The 25,478-nt window shown below is 39.7% G+C and overlaps 1 protein-coding gene across 2 annotated transcripts in view; it reads right to left on the minus strand.

The window, feature by feature from the left end:
* Positions 1–3,560: 3,560 nt before the first annotated feature.
* ZNF438 (zinc finger protein 438) overlaps positions 3,561–25,478 on the minus strand; it is a 99,998-nt gene continuing 78,080 nt past the window's right edge. For both annotated transcript variants that reach the window (XM_073334393.2, XM_073334395.2), the window contains 2 exons: positions 10,123–11,998; positions 3,561–7,164 (listed from right to left, as the gene is read on the minus strand). In XM_073334393.2, the coding sequence (XP_073190494.1) occupies positions 6,555–7,164; positions 10,123–11,998 (2,486 nt within the window). In that variant the 3' untranslated portion in view covers positions 3,561–6,554. The remainder of the gene's footprint in view (positions 7,165–10,122; positions 11,999–25,478) is intronic.

Raw genomic sequence — 25,478 nt, forward strand, 5'->3', positions numbered from 1 at the left:
GTTTTTTGCCAAAAATTTCTCACTGTTGCAGCTCCATCAGTTGTAGCCAGGGCAGTTTTGCCAACTCTTGTGGTTTTATTGCCAAATCTTGTGATGCTTAATATTTTTAATCACCCCAGGTCATAAAACATCAGACTATCTGCTTTCATTTTAAAAAAAGATTCTAGCTCTCATGGTTGCGAAGAAAACCTGAATGCTTAAAAACCAGAAAGCAAATAAAAGAGAACCCAAACTTTTATTAAAAAACTGTATATTTTAAGCCAATCTCGTGTTTTTGAGGGGCCTGACATGATTTTTGAGCAATTGGGGCTGGCACTACTGCAAAAGTGGGAGTGCTAATGTAGACAACGTTCCAGCGAATGCCAGCATTTAAATCACCATATCATATAGATCTGGTGGTAATCGCAGAACTAGACGATTCGGTGCTTAAAACCTCAGATGCTGCAATGGAGCCCTGACTACACTAGAACTGCCATGACTGGAGCTAAATTGGTGGTAATAACTTTGGATATGTTCACCAAGAAGTCGAGCATGGCCCACTCCCTCGTGCAAGTGGCTTACATACCTATTAAGGCCTAGACTAAAACTGCAAACAAGGGAGCCATTCATGATGTTCACTTTGGTGAGGCAGACATTTGATACTTAATAACTAAATATTTCCTGTAGGCCACAGAACAGGCAATGGGCCCTGTTTTAAAATTCTGTCAGGGTGGATCTGAACTACTTCATTGTACCCTCACATCTAGCTTCCGGAGACAGCTCTAGACAAATTTATGATTGTACAGTCCAGCCTGCTTTAAAGGTACACAAAAATTACAGGATACCAGTTAATTACCTCCTTCTGTCACAGCTACAGTTCATTTGTGACTCCTCAACTCGTGTTTCCAACTATTTCTCACTATTCTACCTCCCGGAGCCTTTCAAGGAGCTGTTTTCCCAATAATCTGATACACATAAAAGTAACATTTTACCTTGACAGCAAGAACTAAAAGGCATTTTCCTCAATAATAAGGGTAAAAATTACAGTTCTCAAAAACCTGTACCAATATTAAAGGCTAGATTGAATGAAGTGGGAGGGTTTAGTTGGAAGGTGCAGGGAACCTCCACAATCTCAGACCTGTGTACAATAGAACTAGTACAATTTATGCCAATCTTCACTCTGACTACTTTATTTCCATGTTCTTCCTCCTCTTATCAGCAATTTTTCACCTTTGATTCAGCACTTTGGAGCAATGACCATCTCTCTCTACATGTTTTTCTAGCACTAGCACGAGTCCCTAATCTGGATTGGCTGCTACCACAATACAAATATTAATCAGCACTCCCCTAAGAGAAAAACTGAGGGGGACCTGTCTTCTGCTACCAGAAGACTTAAGACTTAAATCTAGCACCAGATATGGAACTATTAGCTGAACACTGATCATGTGACTCTGGAGTGTGTATCTGGAAACCCTATCCACAGCCAAAGCGGCAGAGTGAAATGTCAGCCAGCAGTATTTGGTCTGATTTTCACTGCCCTGTTCATGCAGGGTAGATCACTCACACACCCCACACAGGAGAATTTTGTCCAAAGTAGTGTGGACCTGGAAATATTTACTAGAATTAATGTGTTATTTTCGCTATTTGTTTTTAAAACAGTGACAAGTAATTTATAGCAATTGAAGCAACTTGTAAGCTCTGTCATCCCAGTATAAACCTGGAGTATCTCCAAGGTAACTTCATGATAATTTCTCTGGATTTACCTCAGGTAAGAGAAATCACAATCGCAACCCATTATTTGTAGGAAAAGCCAAGTGACAACACCCACCTGGAGAAGTTGGCCAGAAAAGTAAATGTGTATAGTCAGCCTCTTTCATGCTAAAGTAAACAGCGCTACACCGTATCAATTTTCAGAGACAAAAGTCTAAACTAATAAAATTGCCACACAGGTAAAAAACGTGTATTATCGGTTCTTACTGCAAATTTGAAAACTAGTATCAGCAAACTATTAGCAGCTCACTTACGTTTCTGAAACGTCTCTTAGTTTAACCCCCAAAACCTTGCAATTTATACTTTGGAATCTAGCAGAAGAGTCAGCCATACCAGGCAGTCACATACGAAGGCCCCAGTCCTGCATGTTGCTCCACGCAGGCAGATGCTTGTGCAGAGTCTAATACTACGTGTCTCTATGCAGATGTGTGTGTGTAGGATGGTGAGGTCTGCCCATGAAGACCAGCTGGCAGGATCAGGCCCCATTCATTATTACTAACCAAGAAAAAATGAGAACATTTTAAGAAACAGAGGGGAAACCCCCCATAATGTGATGAATCAGCGGTAAAACTGCATTAAAACGGGAACAATCAACCGTTGCCACTCTTTTTAAGTCATCAGATATAATTTTCTCCTAGAGGTCATAATTTTTCTTGTGTCATATTCTGTGCACAGACATTTTCACGCTTCAGAGCTATGAGGAATTTGACAAGTAAGCCTATTAAAGTTATAGCATTTTAATCTTTATGCTTGATAAACACAAACCAAAGTTGTACAGGTTTGATAATGGTAAAATGCTGAATTTATAGTTATAAATAAAAAGAAAAGGAGTACTTGTGGCACCTTAGAGACTAACAAATTTATCTGAGCATAAGCTTTCGTGAGCTACAGCTCACTTCATCGGTTCATGAAGTTGATAGATTTCCACTCCATACGGCTAAATTCAGTGCCTTGCATGACAGGTTTCAGAGTAGCAGCCGTGTTAGTCTGTATTTGCAAAAAGAAAAGGAGTAAAGCTTATGCTCAAATAAATTTGTTAGTCTCTAAGGTGCCACAAGTCCTCTTTTTCTTTTTGAAAATACAGACTAACATGGCTGCTACTCTGAAAATAATTATAAATGTCCTTCCAAAACAAATGGATATATAGTGGATGTATTTTAGAAATATAATAAACTACATGGCTGGGCCTAGATAAGATGATGATTCTCAAACACCAGCACCATTTGCCTAAAGTTAAAACTTAAATCTACTCTCCTAAATTCCTATTCATCCTTCTTATGACACTTTTTCCAAAAAGCACAGTGAATGGTAGATAAAAAAAGTATCTACCAAGGCACCACAGTAGCTCCGATGGAGCCAAACAGCAGAGATCTAAATTCTAATAAATAAATGAAGTTTAGCAATTATTGCCAGCAATCATGTCAAGCAGGCCATAGGAAACTGTAGCAATGCAGCTGGAGAAGGGCAAGATTCTGCAAGCCAGAGAAGTCAATGGAACTCATCCAGCTCATCCAGATTATTTATGGCATGCTGACGAAGGAACAACCTTCCATACAAGGAACAGCTTCTAAGTTGAACAGTGAAGCTGAAACAGTTTTAGAAAGGAAGAAAAACAAACAAACAAACAAAAAAAACCAAAACCCAGAATACCAAAAAGTACAGCTACAAAAACAATGACATTCATTTCAATAATTTTAAAAATCATTTATGTGCAAAAACAGATGTTAGCTTGTCAAACTTGAGGTAAACAGCAAACTGTACTCATGACAACCACTTTGTTTAGCAGTAAATTTGCTCTATTTAATGGTGCTGTAAACAGGCTTCCACATGTTGCTTCCAAATATTATCATATTGAGTACAAATTCAAGCAGAAGCACATGGAAAGTAAAGTATATATCTGTAATTAATACTGAACTATTTTCAAATACCCAAAACTTTGTATTTCCTTGCACAGGCTATCATAATCATAAAACCCTGAAATGTATAAAATATGTATCAACCTTTTTGTTTTAGTGTCTGATTATAAGCACTCCAGAGGACACTGAGAAGTAGCTTAGAACCATGGTCTCATCTGCCTTTAAACCTATGAAATATGAGGACCTTTTATGCCTCTCTGGCTCTTTTACCCAGTGTCAAGGGGCTGAAGAGGGAGTGAGGATCTCATGGTTCGTGAAAGAATTCTAATTCTTACTTTAAAAGAAAAATCACCACAGATGCATATTATATACAAAGAAAATAAAAATCAGTGTTTGTTCTTGTTTGAACAAAATAAAAGGGTAAATGTGTGTGCCTGCCCTCCCATTTTGCTGGCTCTGTTGCAGCAGCATTTTGTCAAATATTTTCTTAGGGTTTTTCCAAGAACTGCTCTGACATCACTGATGCTACTCCTCAACACAAGAAAGAACAATAAAGCTGAGTCTATGTAAGCTCCTTTAAAAATACATTGGAAGGAAAGGGGAATTCTTTGTGGGGAAGGGGGGAATTAATATTTGCAAAAAAAACATGAGCAGAACAGAAATGAAGATTTTTTTATTTGCAAGGTTTTGGCTAGATCTTAAAACAAAGGGGGGACAAAAAAATTAAAACAAATGTCCTTTTAAATATGACATGGTTGTAACAACTTTAAAATATTATTTAATGAAAACAAAATGTGAGTTTTACACAATTTCCTTTGATGTGTTTTAACTACAAAACTAGAGGGATTATTCTTATATTCTAGAATTTAGTCTCAAAGACACCACTCTAAGCAGTTTGAATTTGACAATTAGCAAATGCTAATTCAGAAGTGTGCTTCTCAATGAAAACATGCTAATTCAAGAGAGACTACTTCTTAGGCCACGTCCACGCTACCCACCAGATCGGCGGGTAGTGATCAATCCCCGATCACTCTGCTGTCGACTCCGGAACTCCACCAGGGCGAGAGGCGGAAGCGGAGTCGACGGGGGAGCGGCGACCGTCGATCTCACGCCACGAGGACACGAAGTAAGTGATTATAAGTCGATCTAAGATACGTCGACTTCAGCTACGCTATTCTCATAGCTGAAGTTGCATATCTCAGATCGACACCCCCCCCCCAGTGTAGACCAGACTTCCTTAGTGTAAATACACTGTACTTAATGAAATATACTCCTTGTTTGAAAAGAAACATTCAACTTTAAAAAGTATTCCATTCTAAATGTTCTTCACATGCTTACTTCACCTATTCAGTAAGAGTACATGTGAAAGGTACAATATGAATACACATGTTAGCATCAGAGTATGAACAGTTTTTATATCTCCAGGCAGTAGAGATTTACGGGTCATCAAAAGAACCCACCAGAACATAAAATAAAGTATTTCAGAACTAGTTTGGCATATGAAAATAGTATCTTTCTGATAAAAGTTAAAGTAATGAAACAACCAAGCATTTGAATCAATGGGAATTTGGAGGGAAATTGTCAAATTCTACAGAGATTTTTTCCCCCTCCTCAAACAACTGCAGTTTCTGAGATTTTTCCTTTTTTTTTTTCTATTTTATTTGGCTCCAGTCTCATACTTAAACACCGAACAGCATTATAGGATAAGGAATGTCATTCAAACGTTATCGTCTTATCAAACTTTTACTGATGTTACAGAAAAATCATGTAATATCTTCCAGGATCCCACTATGAGAAACCAACATTTTTTAGGTCCTATCTTCCTATGTTCCCATAACCAGGCTAAAGTCTTGGACTTTTCAGAGTTTTAGCAAAGTCGTATGTGCCTACCGCAGACTTTCTATGGATAATTCTTCCATCACTGCACTACCACAGGTACAACTCGACAGATGGTAGAAATGGAGGAAGCAATAGGGTAAAAGGAGCACCAGCATTTTGATCATTGTGTCATCTTACGTCCTTCGAGCACTGTTAGACAACATAGCAGTGAGTACCTAAGCCATCTACATTAGTGTCCCCAAAAGAGTCTAGGTGTAGACAAAGTTTTAGCTCATAGTAGCATAAACACAACTTTTAGGCTGTGTGTACATTGGCTGGCCAAACAATTTGGGAACCCTATTTGGTCACAACAAACTTTAAACAAGGCTTAGAACCTTGATTGTTAGTGCAGAAGGAATCAAAGAGCCAGCAGTGTGAAGGTTATCTTTATAATCAGAATATCATTTTTTTTTTTAAGAAAACTTAAGTTCTGAAGACTTCTAAATAAATCCATAGGAGCTCCTTGGAGTTCATTAATATTTTTTCTTGTGGCTTTCTATTGTCCCAGTGTACAACTGTGCTCCATATTTATAAGCATAAAAAAGCATGTACATTAAATCTTAACATGCACCCAGAGAACTGTATGCATATATACATTTCCCATAAAATCTGGAGGCACTGTTAAGATTGAAAATTATATTTTCAGTCTGGTTTGTCATTCTGTACAAGAAGAGCATTTGTGTGCCATTACTTTACAAAGGGCACACATTAATGTATCTGAGTACAGCATAATATAATATCAGTTCCTCCCTTTTTCCTCTTAATTTCAACCTATTACATTCTGCATACTTGTTTCTGTGAAGGTCCTTGTGCATCAACCTTAGTATGGCATTATATAACAGGCTTGTGTGAGTCTCTGTGTATATATATATATATCTGAAAAGGCCTATGGTGAGAATTAACAGTTTTGTATTCAGCAAACAAACCTAAACTACACGTAAAACCACTGCAACTGATCACCAAAGAGAATGAGTGAATTAATTGTAAATTTTTGTGACATTGCAAATCAGACACAAATAAATCAGTAACCTTGGAAATGGAATACTTCTCGAGCTGAATTTTGCCAATGCTTCATTTTTCAGCATTATTAGAAAGTTCAGTAACTCCCTGTTTGGAGAATGAATTAAAAATAGTCCAAAGAAGAGAGGGGTCTTCACAGTTATGATGATTCTGCCAATGACTGAAAAGCTCCTCTTTTCTTCTAAATACCTGCTTGCATAAAATACAGTTATAATCAGCTTTACACCAAATTTGAATTTTTTTATTTTGTGTGACACAGCCAAAATTTTGCAACTCTTTTCCTGGTTCACTGTTACCTGACGGAATAAGCTCACTTTTGGTTAATATATCAAAATTATTTTGGTGAAGATATATTTTCCTTTTCAGTTTTGGAAAAGCATAAAACTCTTCCTCACAAGTGGCATGTTTGACTGGATTTCGTCTCTCTTTGTGCTGCTTCCAGAAATGAGCTGCATGTTTGATTAGTTCTTCCTGAGCGCCCTTGCCTCCCTGTAGAATTCCTTCTTTTATTCTTCCTTGGAGCTCCTCTCCATGAAAACACAACAAATGAAACTTCATCTCAGCAAAAGACTGTGCAGTAAACTGGCATCTGCCACAATTGATCTGCATTTTGACTTCTCCTTGACTCTGAAATAAATCTTCAAAATTGCATTTATTTCCCCTAAAATAGGAAGAAAAAAAAGGAATATGTACGCTACTTCAATACTAGCCGTGTTTGGAATTAGAATGGAAATTTCTAATCTTCTAAATTTTAAGAAGTAGAAAAGGAGGAGGAATTTATGAAACGTTATATTTACTTTATTAAAACCATGCATTTTTACTGCAATTAATAAAATATCTGAGTTATAAGGACTGAGAAGAAAAATAACGTGATAAAATAGTAGGCAGTATGGGGTGAACAAAACAAATTATATGAAATTATACACAAATTGAAGCTGTCAGGAAAATTATTGTCTCCAAAATCAGGTTTTGTTAAACTTTTACCAACCCCTAGATGAATTTCAATGAAATGTTAAAACACAACGATAACCATATGTGGGCAACCCAAATATTGCAGCACTGTGCTAGTAAGATGGAAGTGAAAATTACTAGACATTGACTTTCAAAAGAGAAATTCATTAGTCTATTTTCATTTATTGACATGAGAAAAATCTGAGTTCTTTTTTTAAAAGGCAGAAATAGGAAAAATAAAATGGAATATTAAAGTTTTTTCGATTTTAACAGTCTATTACTCCTGAAGGCATTCTGCACCAAAAAATTTAAAATTCTGCACCAAAAAAATTAAAATTCTGCACACAATATTTGTCAAATAAATGTGGAGGCTCCAGCATGGCATTGGGGAGAACAGGCCACTGGCTGCACAGAGGTGGGAGATCACTGTGCAGCTCCCCCCGCCCCGGGACACGAACTCAGCAGTGAGGCTGCACCCAACTCTAACACAGTGCAAGGTCCTGGCCTGCCCCAGAAACACCCCAGGGCTCTGCCTCTCTGTGTGGGCCAGCAGGCTCAGCAAGGCAGGATCCAAGTGTGGAGGAGCTTAATGTGGGGGGATCCAGGTGTGGGTTGAGAGGGTTCTTTGTGGGGCAATTTGGGTTCGGGTGACTCAGTGGGGATCCGAGTGCAATCTGGATGCACATGGGCTTGTTGGGGGTTCTGGGTGCAACAGTAATGGGACTCTGCAGGGGGTCCAGATATAGGTGGTTGAGGCTCAGTGGGGGGAGGGTCAGGTCGGTGTGTGGGGGGGTAGAGCTAGACAGGAGGGTCTGGGTGCTGGAGGCTCAGTAGGGGGTCCAGATGCTAGGGGAGTAGGGCTCAGTGGGCTGGGCATCCAGGTGTAGCTGGTTGGAGCTCCGTGGGGTGGGGATCCGGGTGCGGGTGGTTCGCCAGGGGTGGTCCACGTGCAGGGGAAATGGGGCTCATCGGGCGGAAGGGGGTTCTGAGTCTGCGAGGACAAGGCTTGGCAGGAGGGTCTGGGTATGAGGGGGTCTGGATGCCTGGGGCTTGGACACATGGGGGAGCAGCTCCCTGTACAGGGATCCCTCCCCCTGCAGCTGAGGAGCAATGGGTGCAGGAAACAGGGGAGTTTGCAGAGCTTCCTGCAGCCACAGGACAAATCTGTGGGTGGCTCTGACCCGGCCCCGGATGCCATGCAAGGGAAGTCCCGTCCCCCACAGCTCAGCTGTGACTAGCAGCCGAGCCTGGTGCAGGGTAGGAGCCACCAGCCAGGTCTTCATCAGTTCCGCCTCCTGGCCCACAGTGATTTTCCTCTCTCCAGCTGCTCTGGGCACCTGAAACATACTGCTGGGGAGGCTTGCATGACCGCACTTGCAGCTTCCCTTTGCTTCCCTGTCAGAAAGTCATTTTTATGCAGGGAAACAAGAAATCTGCAGGGTACATAAATTCTGTGCATGCGCAGTGGCGCAGAATTGCCCCAGGTGTAGTCTATGATACTGTTGATGATATAGGTAAAGATTTTAAAAATATATATAATTTATAACCAGACAGTAAATGCCCTTTTAATTTCTTTCTGTAACAGGATATCAAACATGAAAGATAAAGAAAACAGACGTACAGACAAACAACATCTCTTTGATTTGAATTAGGTTTCTGACAGGGCTCCACAGAATACTTTCCCATAGTAGCTAGAGAAATATGGGTTAGATGGAATTACTATATAGTGATACAAAACTGACAAAAAATTCAAACTAACAGGGTAATTATAAATGATTCATCATAAACTGAACAGTGAAAATTAATGAGGTATTGCAGTGTCCACTTGGGTCCAATACTATTAAAATTTTAATTAACATTTCAGAGGATAGAGAATTCACTGATCAAACTCACAATGGTATAAAGCAGAGAGGGGGTCAAATTAAAACACAGTATAGTATTGACACTGTAGAGAAACAAAATGAACTTAATAAACTACATTTTAATAAATACAAATTCATAGTAATACAAACTAGAAAGATAGCATTTATCCAACCATGGAAAGATTAGTTCACCACAAGATCATAAGGTAGGAGCAGGAGCATTTTCTATCTTCTATAATAGAGAGTAGAAAGCAGTAATCAAATGCATGAATATGGACTAGGTAGCAGTACTTTTGAGAAAGAACAGGGTAACAATACATAAGATGGTAAACAGAGTACAAGTAAACAATGCAACACCATTAGATGTCTTGAAATGTTGTGTTCAGTTTTGAATACCATTCTTTTTAAAAATACAAATGGGAAAGAATACAGATGAGAACAAGGCTAAAAAGTAAGACTAAATATTAGGAAATACTTTTTAACTGTAAGAAGTCAGGGAATGAAAAAAAAACCCAGCTCCACTATTGGTTGCGGTATTACTTTAACAGGAAATATTCAAGACTAGACTAGGCACAATCTGTCAATGATAATTTAGGATTAATAAATCCTGATCGACTATAGGAGGAAAGGGATGGACTAGATGACTGACTAGAGAGGTCTAACAAAATTTGCAAGCTGCTCTGAATCTCAACTTGGAAGAAAAAGTTAATAAAAATAAAAAACTTTTATAGTAATATAAATCCATAAATAGCACTAAAACAATGAAATCATTTTCTTATTGACATTTCACTTGTATATACACTCACCTTTCTATTATTTCTTCCGCTCCTTTTATATTTATGTCTCTATTCTTTAAAGCATCTTGCAGCTGCTGTTCACTTGTGGAGGGCTCGGTGCTGATAACAACCCTGTGTACTTCCTTCAGATGGCCAAAGTATACTCTTGCATGGCCAAATACTTTGGCACAAAACTCACAACACACAAGTTTCTTGAGTCTACCTTCATTGTGATGAAGCTTCATGTGAGTGCTTAGGCTTCCTGAATGAACATATGCTTTATGGCAAATTCGACAACTATAAGGCCGTCTATTTGTGTGTGAGTTCATGTGGTCCTGAAGATGGTGTTTAAATTGAAAGTTGTGGTTACAGACATGGCACTTATGCCATGGCTTAGGTACAGTAGAAAATACATTTCTACACAGATCACTTTGCTTAGCAGAAGTGCCATCACTCTGCTTATAACTTAAATATTTATTTGGAAGTGGATCATTTAAGAAAATGTCTTGTTCTATGCAGTCAGGAGTGTGAGTTTCTATTATAGCCACAGGAGAAGTCAGTGGAGCTAAAGCCTGCATAACAACTACAGGTTTTGGTCTGATACTACGGTATTTTGTCACTGACTCAGCCCTACAATCTTTTGATTCACGGGGATCAACTTTTATTCTCTCTTTACCCTCTCTAAATTTATTAATGATGCACTTTCTTCTTTTGGTCTGAAATGCCAATATATCATCTGGGGTTCTTCGTTTTCTGCCTCTTCTCTTAGAGGCTACACCATTCAATTTCTTTAGATTATCAACATCCAGTTTAGTGGCTGGACTGAAGGTATTTTCATAGGGGGCTTGTTTGGAGATTTGTGCAAAAGATATCGCTAGTAGTTTATCATAAACTCTGGTAGAAACATTAAAGGTTTTCACCAAAGGTGGTATTTTTTCACATTCAAGTCTTCGCCCAGGAGTAGATGCAGCCACAGTGTTAGAATTTTGTTTAGGTTTACAGAACATTGCATTTTTCATTCTTGAATATGGCAAGATAGGAATTTTTCCTTTTGGTGCGGAGTGATTCAATTGAACTTCATTGCCAAATATTGCCGGTGACTGGACAGTGACAGAATTTGCAGAATTCACCAGTTTTTCTTTAAGTTTCTCAGACAGTATGACTGAGCCTTTTGTGGCTTCAGTAGTTGGTTTCATGGAATGTAGATTTATTTTCACAGGATTTCTTGCATTCATTGGCTTGGACAAAGATTCCTTAATGACAGATGGTCCCGAAATACTATCTTCAGCAGTTTCTGTTTTGTTTAGTAAAGGAGATACAGATTCTATACAGTTGTTTTCACTGAGTAAAGTAGCAACTGTAATTTCATTAGAACCATGATCAATTAAAATAACTTGTTCAGATGAATCTGTAGTAGAATGAGCTTCAGGAAGGTCTCCAGTTGAAGTAGTCATTGCTGGTGTCTGTGATGAAATTTGTGCCTTGGTAGGAATCTTGTTATGTGCACTTGAAGAAGAGGTTTGAATTGTTTTTTTGTCAATCAACAATTTATTTTTTACAGATTGATACCTAGGAATAGGTAGTTTGAGGTTTTCAGGAGGGGACACATTTGATCGTTGGATTCGTTGTGCTGCCAGTGAAGGGGTAATATGTGGCAAAGCTACAAGAGAAAAAGTTCCCTCACGACCAGCAACTTGCATTAGAGTATAGTTTTGTGTTGGCATTATAAGTGATTTAGAGCTTGCAGATGAAATAGGATTTGTTTGTTCAGGAAGAACAGGTGGAAGACAAGACACCCCTGATGTTATAACTTTGGGTACCATCTTTGGTGCAATTGTCCTAAACTGACTTTTATTCTGAAAACCATTTCCACTTCTTATTATCCCAGAAGAGGATTTCCGTTTATCTGAAATAATGAAATAAAACACACAAACATGTAATATAATGTATAACAACTTTTTTGTTTAAATTACTTTATCAAAAAGGAACTTGTTTAGGAGCGATTCCATTGCACAAAAACTTACTATGTTGAGCATGCCTTTCTACCTGTCATGCTATCTTGCAATTCCTTTTTAACGCTTGTGGGTTTTTTAGATCTAGACAGAAGCTCATCTGATATTTCAAAAATTAATGCTACAAAATATGTAAACGTACCTTGGGATAAAATGTACTGCCAGCAAAACCTTATAATCACTCTTATTTCTGCCTGTGGAAATGATATGCACTTTGGCTGCATAGCACCAGAGATCCATTTAAAGCTATGGTTGTAGTTCTATTCCCTTGTAGGACTCTTTTTTTAAAAGCTTTCCTCAGACTTTTATAATGTTTTTACATGTTTTTACAATTAAATCACAGACATTTTAAAAGTGAGTCAACTCCTTTTTTAAAGTATTAACGGGGGAACAAAGAAAAACATGTTGATAAAGAATAAAGCTAATGAACAACAGAAGAAAGTTAAAATATACAAAAGGCAATGGACATGGATCAGCAGAGGCATAAGCCTACCTTTCAGGTAGAATGTGGAAAGACATTAAACATGTGTTACACTGCACCATTGCCATTTTCACATTACAGCCTCATTGCCTATCAATAAACAAACCCATTCTCTGACACCTCAAATTAGCACAGCCTGAGGTTATTGCAGAAAAACTCGTCTCACTTTCTAGGAAGGAGATGAACCAATGTTGCTCTAGATTTCCTGCTTGCTGATTTCAATCACTTTGGTTTAAATCAATCCATCCTGTAACTTGAGATACCTCTCATCCAGAACACTAGATGCTCAGGTTCCAGAAATACAATCTGGTCAGGTCCATCACCTGTACGGTCCTAGGCCTTCAAGTAATATTGGGAAAAGAGCAAGGTGTGGTATTAGGAAAATTCAGTCTTAAACAGAGGGCTGTCAAACAGACAATGTAAAAAATAAAGGAATATTGAAGGCTACAAGACACACCAAAAATTTTCACAGTGAATTACCATGAAGTTGTTTAGTAGAGAAGTTTCTGTAATACGTACAGCATTACAACTGTACAAAGACTGAGTGTACCATTCTTCTAATACTGCCAACTCTAACACTTTTATCCTTATATAGCATATACCAATTCATATTACAAGTTACATATATTATTTTTAAAAATACATTTTAATCTCACCCTAAAGGCCGTAATACAGAGGGGTTTTCACTAGAACCCACTGCTCTGCCAGAGTCCCTGGGCACAGAATCAAAGTAAAAAAACCTATTCTTAGCTCTTAATACACAAGCTCTCAACTGTTAATATTATTGGTAGTATTCAGGCTTTTTGCTTCTTACACACAATTGTTGTTTTTAAGGTAAGATTTTATGTGGGTTTTGAGAAGTACAACATGACTATGTGGATTAATGTAATCATTAGCCCAGGCACATAATTCTGAGCTGTAGGCTAGATTCTGAATTTGAAAGTTCAAAATGCCTATATTATTTAATGACAGGAGATTAAAGGACGACTATATTTTTCTTTTAGGGGACAGAATCTGCTCTTATTTACTATGTTACTTTCACCATGTATGGATGTCAAAGAGTTTCTACACAACAGGCAGGTTTTTAGTTTATTACAGTATTCCACAGGAGGTGGTTTCCATTCTCCTTTCAATTTTGGCTTTCTCTGTGGTCTCCGTCTTATTATCCCAAAGTCCCATTCAACAAAGTGAACATTCTGAGATGGATGACAATAGCTTTTTGTTTGAAGTGATGCTATAGCCTTTTTGATCCCAGGTTATTAGAGAGACAAGGTGGGCAAGGTGATATCTTTTATTGGACCAACTTCTGTTGGTGAAAGAGACAAGTTTTGAGCTTACACAGAACCCTACCAAATAAGTACTTTCTCTCTGACTAAAGAAGATGACATATCAGGGTCAATAATCCCAGTAACTCCTTGTGACAGACTGACAATATCCTGAACAAACCTTATTGAATTAAGTTAAACTTTACTAAATTAAGTTTAGCATCTTTGGAGCTCACTGTATTACAAATGCAAATATTTATGAACTATTGTGGGATTGCATGGAAGCTCTTTAGATTAAGGGGGTTTCTCTAGGAGGAGGGGATATATGCTAATATAATTCCTCTTTTTATCAACCCTTTGAAGACTCCCCCTGGGGAGAGAGAGAGACCCAGTGCACACTAATTATCTGCTTCCGGGAACTCCAGGTCAGAGATCTTTGATGTTTATAGTAGGGTGGACTAAACTTGTCATTTGAGTGTGCCTGTTCTGAGCTGAAGCTCTGATGAACTTATAACCACAAGGAAGCCCCTAAGGTGGGGTGCTGAAAGAATGTTCTGGCCAGAGCCCACGTGATAGCTGGGAATACTCTGGTAAGCTTATTAGGATGTGTGTACGTTTTTTAATATGTTTTCTCTGTAATGCTTTTTACCTTAAGAATAAAGTAGGCTTGCTTAGAAAACTCCAAGAGGTAACTTACAACTGTAGGAATCACTCTATTATCAGTCTCTGAAGGGAAAGCAAGCAGGTCCGTTTAGGCAGACTGCCTTTGTTGGGAAATACACAGTGAAGGCAGGGAATTGTGCAGCCTGGACACACCCTGGTCCGAAAGGAGTGAGATGTGGGTCTCCACCCAGAAAGGCAACGGCTGGAGATCTGGAAGCTGAGTTGGGTGCCCTTGCTGGATCACGGAGGGGAAATACAGGTGCAGTGGCCCTGAATACTCTATGACCCAGGAGCCCAGAAATGTCAGGCACCACAAGAACTATTAATTTTGGGGTCTGAGGCACCTTTTTTGGAAACTGCTGCATTAGTGGGTATTTTTACATATTGTCCTTTTGTGAAACTCATGAATTTTCTTTATTGCAAACTTAGAAGACAGCAAAATGGTATTTATTGAAAGGAATTCTCTATACAATTCATCACTCTGAAGTGACAGTCTCATGAAGTTCTTAGCCAATCGAATAATAATTCATGAAATGGCCTTTAAAATAATGGATTTTTTAAATCCATTTTTCATATTATGCAGTATATTGTAACGTTAAGCAATGATTTAGCTGAGTTTGAGACAGAGTTTCTATACAAACACTTTTTTCAACTGGTCATAATTTTATCATAAATATTCCTTCCAAGCTGAACCATCCCATGTTTGGTCTCAGTATTGAGTGCTGACTTTTTTGCCAAGCTTACAATAGTCTAGTGAAGAAGTGTGGGTTGTAATTTCTTTGGTATTGTAATGGATCACACACTTCTATCGCCTCCCAGTGGGAATGCCTTTCAGTCCAGTTCCCCACCCAAGGATGGGTTTAGCTTCAGCTCAGATTTGCAATGTCTTTGCCCCTTTTGTTATCAGAGTGGGAGTGGGATTGGAACTGGAACGACGCTTATGCCCCTCCTGCAGCAGGGCCAGTTGGTATGGGAGCCTGGGCCCTCTGATGCCAACAGACACTGATCGAAGACACTGCACCCTGGAGTTCCCTTGCAACCTTCCCTGGGTCACTTCCTATTATCTGTCCCTTCCCAGGGCTCCAAGTCCAAATCCCTTACCCAGGAGCCCTCAGGATGTGTCTGTCTTCCTCCCCAGCTTCCCCTTCAGAGCAGAGTTGCCCCCGTTTAAGCTTCCTCTCCAGGTCTGGAGGAGTAAGACTACCTGGGCCCAGTACTGTACCCCTTTGGGCCCAGTGTGGGATGTGCACAGATATGCAGAGGAGACTCAGCTTTATATTTCCCTCTCATCCAACAGCTAGTGTAATTAAGATTCTTATCTAATAATAGAGAGACTGGGGCATCAAATCCTGTCTCAGGTAGACACAGCAGCACATGGGACAGCAGGGGGAGCTAAGGGTAGCCTGTTAGAGAAGAGATGTGACCCACTGCCAGTGGAGCTGCTGCTTCTCTATGGCTTCCTGCCCCCCTTCCTCCCCAATCATGGGCCATTCTACCTCTTCCAGGTAAAAGGGGGAACGCTGGATGCTCGGTCTCCTCCCTTGGCTGCCTCCCCTTCTTCCTCCTTTTCCTTTAGTGCTGGTGGTGGCAGCGGTGGCGGCAACAGGAAGATGGAATGGCAAGGGGCTGGCCAGGAAGATATACAGGTGACACCAGTGGGAACTGTTCATAGGCAGTACTGTGGGTGGAGTTTGTGTGAATACCACCACTGATTATTTTTTGTAATTTAACCAAGGAGTACCTGAAACTTGCTATGTTACGTATGGCAGAAAGCTGCAAGAGGTCAAACACTGTTTAGTGATAAATGTTAATTTTTAATGGCAATAACTGTATTATGGGAGTATTATATAAGAGGTAGTATTATATAAGAGTAGGTATATGTAGATTGACAGGTAATGCAAAGAGTATAGCTCTCAATGTGCCAGGTGTGACAGTTTTTTTTAATTGCATTTAGTGATAAAGAAAGCATAGCAAGCACTGTGGCCACACAGAGAGGTTCCGAATGAGGGAGAAGTTCTGTGGAGAAAATAATACGTGATTGTGTAAAGGCTGTATCATAATGGATATGCAGTAGGGAGCTGAATTAAATTGTATAAGCAGCCTTAATTCTAGCAATTTCTAACTTTCATGTGCTTGACTTTGCAATCTAAATAACATTTTTAACTTTTAAATATATTTGTATTAATAGTTGTGCCTGAAGGTCCTAATCAGGATTGGGGCCTCATTGTACTAAGCACTATAGAAACACAAGAAAATACAGTCCTTGCATTGAATTGCTTATAGCTTTAAAAAAATGCCACATAACACACATAGATTCAATACATAACAGAAAATGGATTCAAAACTGTGTGACAGTATGCATGTTGGAGGAAACTATATCAGGTAAAAAGAAAAGGAGGACTCGTGGCACCTTAGAGACTAACAAATTTATTTGAGCATAAGCTTTTGTGAGCTACAGCTCGCTTCATCGGATGCATGTAGCTCACGAAAGCTTATGCTCAAATAAAGTTGTTAGTCTCTAAGGTGCCACAAGTCCTCCTTTTCTTTTTGCGGACACAGCCTAACACGGCTGCTACTCTGAAACCTGTCATTATATCAGGTAAGGTGCTACAGGGAGTCAGTATTGGAAACCATCATGTTGACTATTCTCATGAAGGAATTAGAGGTAGGATTAAAATCAATACAGAATACACTTGATCCACACCAAAAGCAGAGGCACAGCAAACACACAGGAGGACAGAGTAAAGTGCTAAAGTGATCTGGAGAGATTAGCACAATGGATACATGAGATTAAATAAGATTTAATGCTTATAAACATAATATCCATCTACTTGGAAAAAAGATGCAAACCGATACTAATTGGAAGCGAAGTCGTATAGATAGCAGGAAAAACAGAAGTAAGAAATTGCAAGGAATTGTCCTTGAAAAAATAAATCAACATTATATTTTATTCATATGAACTAAACAGACATATCTTGTATAAAATTAGGGAGGTGATAATGCTTCTATGGGTAGCTCTGTTACAAATTACCAATATCTAAAATACTGGGTGCTATTCTGGTCCTCAGAGTTTAAGGAGGATATTGAAAAGCTACAGAAAATACAGAGGAAAAACAAATATATAAGAGCTAGATATTATTATTATGTACATGTACAAAGATTAGAAGATAACATACAAGGAAAGAAATCAATTTATACAATATTTAAAAACCCAATGGGGACATGATTGCTGTATATAGACACACTAAAGGAAATAAGATGTGAAAAAAGAGATTATTCACAAAAAGGTAGTACAAGGAGGAAAGGTCTAAAATTAAAAAATAAACTTTTAGACTATCAATTGGCATGTTTTTTGTGAAGTTGGAGAAACTAGGCATTGGGACAGTTTTCTCAGGGTTCAATCATAAGCTCTCTTCCATATCCACACAGAAGAGGAAGGGGATTTAGGACTGCCCTTGCTCTTCTGTATGGGCTATACAGGAGGAGGAGAAAAGAGATCACCACTGTCACTGGGCTGCTTAGGTTCCAGCTCATGCAAATGGCATTTCCCCCATGAAACAAGGAGGAAGCACCAGACTGTAATTCTCAGAGTAAATCTGATCCATGACGTGTTACCTCTTACTACATTCGTAATAGAACAATCCTGTCCTGTACCTACCTAGCTACTAGGTAGGACATGAACGATAATAATGTAGGTCAACAGCCAGGATCTGCATGACTCAAGGTGGTCTTTTCTGGCCCTACTATCTATGAATTTTACAGAAGAATATGAGTTTTTGATGTCTGCATGAAATCAAGAAGGCAAAAATACCTCTAAACCACCATAGTCTTAGAAGACATTACAGACTGAGAATAATCAACCCTTATTTCCTTGGTAACTGTTGTCCACTTCAATTAATTCTTTGGAAAATAGTGAACAACAAAAAAAATCCCATCTCACAGTAACTACCTAACTGAGTGTATGAGTGGACCAATAACAGACAAACATGAAACAAGAGAACGATATTCTTGCTTCACATGAAAATTCAGACTTTAGATCAATAGGGCTTCATATAATTATTCTATTAAATGTGTCATGATATTCCCAGTTTTTTGTTGACTTCAAAAGAACTAATCATTTCTAAAGGGGAATACAAATGGTTGAAATATAGAAGAAAACTGTTATAACTGAGAGTCAATATTACATGTGTGTCAACACTAGCCAACTATTACATTTTACCAAATCTCCATACCCACTGTGAATACTGTCTTTCCAGCATAAGTTTCTTGTGTTTGATGACACAGCATAGTTTGTTGGACACAATGTTTCTCTTCAGGATTAGCATGCAAAAAACCACCAACTGCAAAAGTTCTTCAGTCACTTATAAACAGGTCCCACGACAAGAAATTCACCAAGGGAAGGTCATCCCTGACTAATCTAATCGCCTTTTATGATGAGATTACTGGTTCTGTGGATGAAGGGAAAGCAGTGGATGTATTGTTTCTTGACTTTAGCAAAGCTTTTGACACGGTCTCCCATAGTATTCTTGTCAGCAAGTTAAGGAAGTATGGGCTGGATGAATGCACTATAAGGTGGGTAGAAAGCTGGCTAAATTGTCGGGCTCAACGGGTAGTGATCAATGGCTCCATGTCTAGTTGGCAGCTGGTATCAAGTGGAGTGCCCCAAGGGTCGGTCCTGGGGCCGGTTTTATTCAATATCTTCATAAATGATCTGGAGGATGGTGTGGATTGCACTCTCAGCAAATTTGCGGATGATACTAAACTGGGAGGAGTGGTAGATACGCTGGAGGGGAGGGATAGGATACAGAAGGACCTAGACCAATTGGAAGATTGGGCCAAAAGGAATCTGATGGGGTTCAATAAGGATAAGTGCAGGGTCCTGCACTTAGGACGGAAGAACCCAATGCACAGCTACAGACTAGGGACCGAATGGCTAGGCAGCAGTTCTGCGGAAAAGGACCTAGGGGTGACAGTGGACGAGAAGCTGGATATGAGTCAGCAGTGTGCCCTTGTTGCCAAGAAGGCCAATGGCATTTTGGGATGTATAAGTAGGGGCATAGCGAGCAGATCGAGGGACGTGATCGTTCCCCTCTATTCGACATTGGTGAGGCCTCATCTGGAGTACTGTGTCCAGTTTTGGGCCCCACACTTCAAGAAGGATGTGGATAAATTGGAGAGAGTCCAGCGAAGGGCAACAAAAATGATTAGGGGACTGGAACACATGAGTTATGAGGAGAGGCTGAGGGAGCTGGGATTGTTTAGCCTGCAGAAGAGAAGAATGAGGGGGGATTTGATAGCTGCTTTCAACTACCTGAAAGGGGGTTCCAAAGAGGATGGCTCTAGACTGTTCTCAATGGTAGCAGATGACAGAACGAGGAGTAATGGTCTCAAGTTGCAGTGGGGGAGGTTTAGATTGGATATTAGGAAAAACTTTTTCACTAAGAGGGTGGTGAAACACTGGAATGCGTTACCTAGGGAGGTGGTAGAATCTCCTTCCTTAGAGGTTTTTAAGGTCAGGCTTGACAAAGCCCTGGCTGGGATGATTTAACTGGGAATTGGTCCTGCTTTGAGCAGGGGGTTGGACTAGATGACCTTCTGGGGTCCCTTCCAACCCTGATATTCTATGATTCTATGATTCTATGAAATACATTAAAGAGACAATATACAGCTTTATCTTCCAGTTAATGCATTAAAAAAGATACAGCTTCCTCCTCTTTGTCATTCTACCTCCACTCAAATAGCACTTTAAAAATTTATATATTAAATGCTAAAGACAAGGTGATAGTTTAATAAGTGACTAACGCTGGTTAATGTGATAGACAGGATGATTTAGTTTCAGTGTTATGGCATGCAGTCAACAATACCAAAACAAAAAAAAGCTCAAAGAAAATTGAAGTTCCAACAGCTCTTAAATACAGAGGGCTTGAAGGCAGTGCTGATTTACACTTCACACAAGCCCACTGACATCAGTGGGACTGCACAAGCTAAGTAAATTTAGCACAGAACATCTTGAAAACTGATTCTGATGCACACTATTATAGGTGAGGCTGATAGCAGTACCTATTAAGGTTGCCCAACAATGACCATTATAAAACCCTGTTTCCATACTTTAATTGTTTGGACGGAAGTTTTTCATGCTAGCTGTTTGACTCATACCGAATTTTTTTGGACATTTTCAGTTGAAATGGTTCAACTTTTTTCAAGAATGAGACTACAGGGAAAATATGTTGTTTTGTCCATGTAAAAACTCCTGGCAACCTTGTCTTTTAAAAAGCTGTATAAGACCCCATGTTCTGCAGCAGAGACTTGAAATTTGCAGTGAGGATGAGAGGCTGTTTGTACATGCTCAGTAGACTTCTTAGATTTTCAGTAGCTAAATTTCCTGGAGAATCCATCTGCACTGGGCATTCTTCAGCAAATGGCTAAGCATGACTTACCCTGCAATTGCACCTGCATGCTGTGAACCATGCCAGGTCCAGGCAACTGACCAGACAGCAAGGAGACTCTCTCTCTCCTGTGCAGAGATCCAAATGCAGATGGGACAAGAGCCAGACCTGCAGGAAGAGTCCACTGGGACAGGGAGCTAGGGGAGGGGAGGGTTGGGCAGAAATCATGACTGGAAGCTGGTTAGGATGGTGAGAGGGAAAATGAAACAAGTAGTTTGGGTGGACAAAGACTGCTATGGGAAGCCATTGTGGGGACTGGGACTGGCTGAGCAAAGAGATTACGAGCCAGGTATGGGGCTGGGATTGAAAAAAAGTTGGGTGGACAGAAAAAAAGAAGGGAGACCGATCTGATCGGGACTCAGGGTGAATAACTGGAATTAGCTAGGCAAAAAGGGTCGAGGAGCCAGGGGTGGAGACACTAAGATTTGACAAAGAGACTAAGACATAGATTGGGATTAGGAGCCAGTGGGGCAACTGGATGCCAGTGAGTGGGCGAGAGACAGATCGGGTGATGAGTCATGATGTGGGAGAGGCAACTGGGATTGACTGGGCAAGGAGACTGGGGACAAAGATCTGGGGAAAAACTAGGAATGCCTTAGCTAGGAGACTAAGACTGGACGTAAAGAGAGGTGAGACTAAGACTGATATGAAACACCTAAAGAGTGGAGATTGGGACTGGGTAGGCAAGGAGATGGACTAGGACAAGGTGTGGGAAAGAAACATGACTGGGACAAGGAGAGGTTACAGGGGACGAGGCAGAAGAATTTGTGCCCACCAGAGCAAACTCCCTTCTAAATCTTGAGTCTCACCATTCTTCTTCTGACAACAAACATCTGTGAAACCCAGTGGCTGATGACCCATGTTGATGACAACAGGATGCCATATAATCGAATTTCTGGTTGCTTTTTAAAAAACTTAGGAAATTACACACACAAAAAACTATGTTAAAACAACATTATTAAGGTTGCATTTCAAGCATTTAAAAGCTGGGAAATGCCAGAATTAAGGTGGCCTGTCCAAACTTAATTCAATCCCCTTGTGCATTATGATAGTCTATAATTACATGATCTTATTCTATTTATTTCATAGACCCCTAACTGTAGGATCCTTGCTTCATTTGATGGTAAATCTGTTGTGAATGAGCCAGGGAATTGCACAAGAAAAGGTAGTCTCAACCCGTGGTTCTGCCAGAATTCCTATGTGATTCTGGACAAAGTCACTTAAACCAGACTTTTCACAGGTTGTCATTAATTGTGCATTCTTCATTTTCTGGGTGCCTGACTTGAGAACCTGGGGTCTGATTTGAAGTGCTGAGCACTCTCAACTGCAACTGAGCTCAATGGGAGCTGTGCTTTGCATATATGAAGTGTTATACAGTGCTAAGTACTCTGAAAAATCAGATTCTAGGTATCTCAAATTGGGCACCCAAAATTAGTGGATATTTTTGACAGTAAAAAGATTTGAAAGTTGGAGAAAATGTCTTACAGGAGACTTAAAGAGCTTAATCTGTTTAGTTTATCAGAAAGAAGACTGAGAGAATACTTGATTACAATGCAGAAGTATCTTCAAGGGGAGAAAATACCAGGTACTAAAGGACCCTTCATTCTAGCACAAGAACCAACAGCTGGAAGATGAAGGAAGTCAAATTCAAATGAGAAATCAGTGGTAGATTCTGCTTCTCTTGATGTGTTTAAATCAAGACTGGATGCCTTTTTTGGATGATATGCTTTATACATATAAATTATGTTTTAGCAAAACACAGATGTTACTGGGTTTTATACAGAGATAACTAGATAAAATGAAATGGCATGTGATATACGGGCTAGAGTAGGGTACAAAATATGTAGGAATGACAGAGTAGGTCCTGGTGATGGGGGAGTGGCACTGTATGTGAAAGAAAGCATAGAGTCAAACATAGTAAAAATCTTAAATGAATCAAATTGTACCATAGAATCTCTATGGAGAGAAATTCCATGATTGAATAATAAGACTAGAGCAGTAGGAATATACAACTGACAACTAGACCAGGATAGTGATGGTGATTTTAAAATGCTCAGAGAGATCAGAGAGGCTAGAAAACTCAATAATAACGGAGGATTTAAACTATGCCCATATTGACTGAGTACATGTCACATCAGTATGGGATGCAGAGATAAACTTTCTAGACACCATTTGTGATAAATTAAGGGGGAGGAGAGGTAGCTCCCTTTTATGGACACCCAGCCAGACAGTTAACTATAAAATCCCTGTTAGTAGCTGTTCTCTACTTGCTTTACCTGTAAAGGGTTAAAAAGTCCATAGGTAAAAGGAAGGGAGTGGGTACCTGACCAAAAAATCCAATGGGAAGGCTAGAACTTTTTAACTTGGGAAAAAACTTTCCCTTTGTCTGTGTTGTTCTCCTGGAGAGCAGGGACAGGGCTGGAGCTATGCTGTAAAAGCTTGTGCCAGGTATGAAAATCATCAGATCATATCTAGAACTACTCATTTAAAATCCCAGATATGTAAGTAGATCAGGAAATGTCTAGGAAGATGCAATTAGGTTTATCTCTTTTATTTCTTTATGCCTTGGGGACTTCTCTGTGCTAATCCCAGGCGTTTTTGTTTTGGTTGTAACCTTTAAGATGAACCTCAAGAAGCTATCTTGATGCTTAATCCCTGTAATTGTTTTAAAAACCTAGCAAAAAGCCTAAATTCCAAATGTATTTCCTTTCTTTTTGTATTAAATAAAATTTACCTTTTTTTTCAGAATAGGGTTGGATTTTTATGTCCTAAGAGGTCTGTGCACATGTTCTTTAAGTAGCTGGTGGCAACAGCTGATTTCCTTTGTTCTCTCTGTGTGTGTGTGTGTGTGTGTGAGAGTGTGTGTGTGTGAGAGAGAGTGTGTGTGAGAGAGAGAGAGAGAGAGAGAGAGTGCGAGTGCGCGCGCGCTTGAGGGTACCCCACAGGAAGAAATTCCCAAGTGCGCCTTCCTTGGTTCTAAAAGAGTTTTTTTAAAATTGGGTGGTGGCGGCAACTATCCATCCAAGGTTAGAGAAAAGCTGTAACCTTGGGAGTTTAATACAAGCCTGGAGTGGCCAGTATTAATTTTTAGAATCCTGTGGGCCTCCACCTTCTGCACTCAAAGTGCCAGAGTGGGGAATCAGCCTTGACACCATTAATGACTGCTTTTTGGAGCAGATAGTCCTGGGAACCCACAAGGAGAGGGGCAATTTTTGATTTAGTCCTAAATCAGCATTTCAGCTGGAGCACAGGATCTGGTCCAAGAGGTGAATATACCTGAACTGCTTGGCAATACTAACCATAATACAATTAAATTTAACATCCTTGTGGGGGTGCAGGGGAAATACCAAAGAAGCTCACCACAATAGCATTTAAATTCAGAAAGGAAGACTACACAGAAATGAGAAAGTTGTTGCCAAAGGATATTGTGAAAGTCAAAGCCATAACAACGTTCTGAAATAAATTTGTTAGTCTCTAAGGTGCCACAAGGACACCTTGTTGTTTTTGTTGGAAGACAAGATACTAGTCTAGATGGACAATTAGTCTGACCCTGAATGGCTGTTCTTATGTTCTTAGATAATCTAATGGTCCCTTCTCACCTTGAACTCTAGAAAACCTTAATCTCTGGGCCTCAGCTCCCCTTCTCTAAATCGCTGCTAACACCACCTTCTCATCTTGTAGGTGTCAAGAATCAGGGCTTGCAGCAGCGCCAGTCCCTGGGGAAACCAAATGAGTGTAGCTAGTCTGTAATAGGCTGCCTGGTTGGCTATACCACCTAACTGGTGGAAAGAATCAGCAGTCCAGCTCTATTAAAATTTATCACATTGCCAGCAGCAATTCAGTGGCTGTGCAAAGCATTTGCTCACAGATGCATTTGCTCCTGTGCCTGCTTGTTCCCAGCCCTGCTCTTTGGCCCCAGCCTTGGCCTCGTCTTACCTCATTCCAGGTAACTCAGCTCTGCACCTTGGCTCTGACTTCTGGCCTCTGACCCCGACTCAGACTTCTGACTGTGACTCTGCATATGGCCTCTGTCCCTGGGCTCCTATTCCTGGCTACCAACTCCTGTCTAACCACTAGACACGACTGTCTACGTCCCAGTCTCTGACAATAGGAATGTTGTGTAAACAAATTCATTAATATTTGTGAAGCACTCATACTAAAGTGATGGAGGCCATAAAAAAGCCCATTTGGAAATTAGTCTGAAGTATGAATAGTCTTCAGTAAATAAGGCATGAGACCACACAAAGAACAATGAGGAAAGCTGCTCATTAAGTGAGCACCACCTATTCTGAGCACTGAATGAGGCAGCACTCCTGTGAGGAAAAAAAAATAGTAAAGCATACATCCTGCATATGTATGGAGTGAATTAAGATTGCTCAGGTAACCTTAGTTCTGGTATTTCCTAACTTATGAGTTCTTAACTTTGCAACCTTAATAATGTTCTTTTAACATAGGGGTTCTTTTTGTTTGTGTGTATGTAATTCAACAAAGGTTTGAAAAATAAACTGAGCACAACATT

Source organism: Lepidochelys kempii, chromosome 2 (genome assembly GCF_965140285.1).
Source record: "Lepidochelys kempii isolate rLepKem1 chromosome 2, rLepKem1.hap1, whole genome shotgun sequence".
NCBI classification, from domain to species: Eukaryota; Metazoa; Chordata; order Testudines; family Cheloniidae; genus Lepidochelys; species Lepidochelys kempii.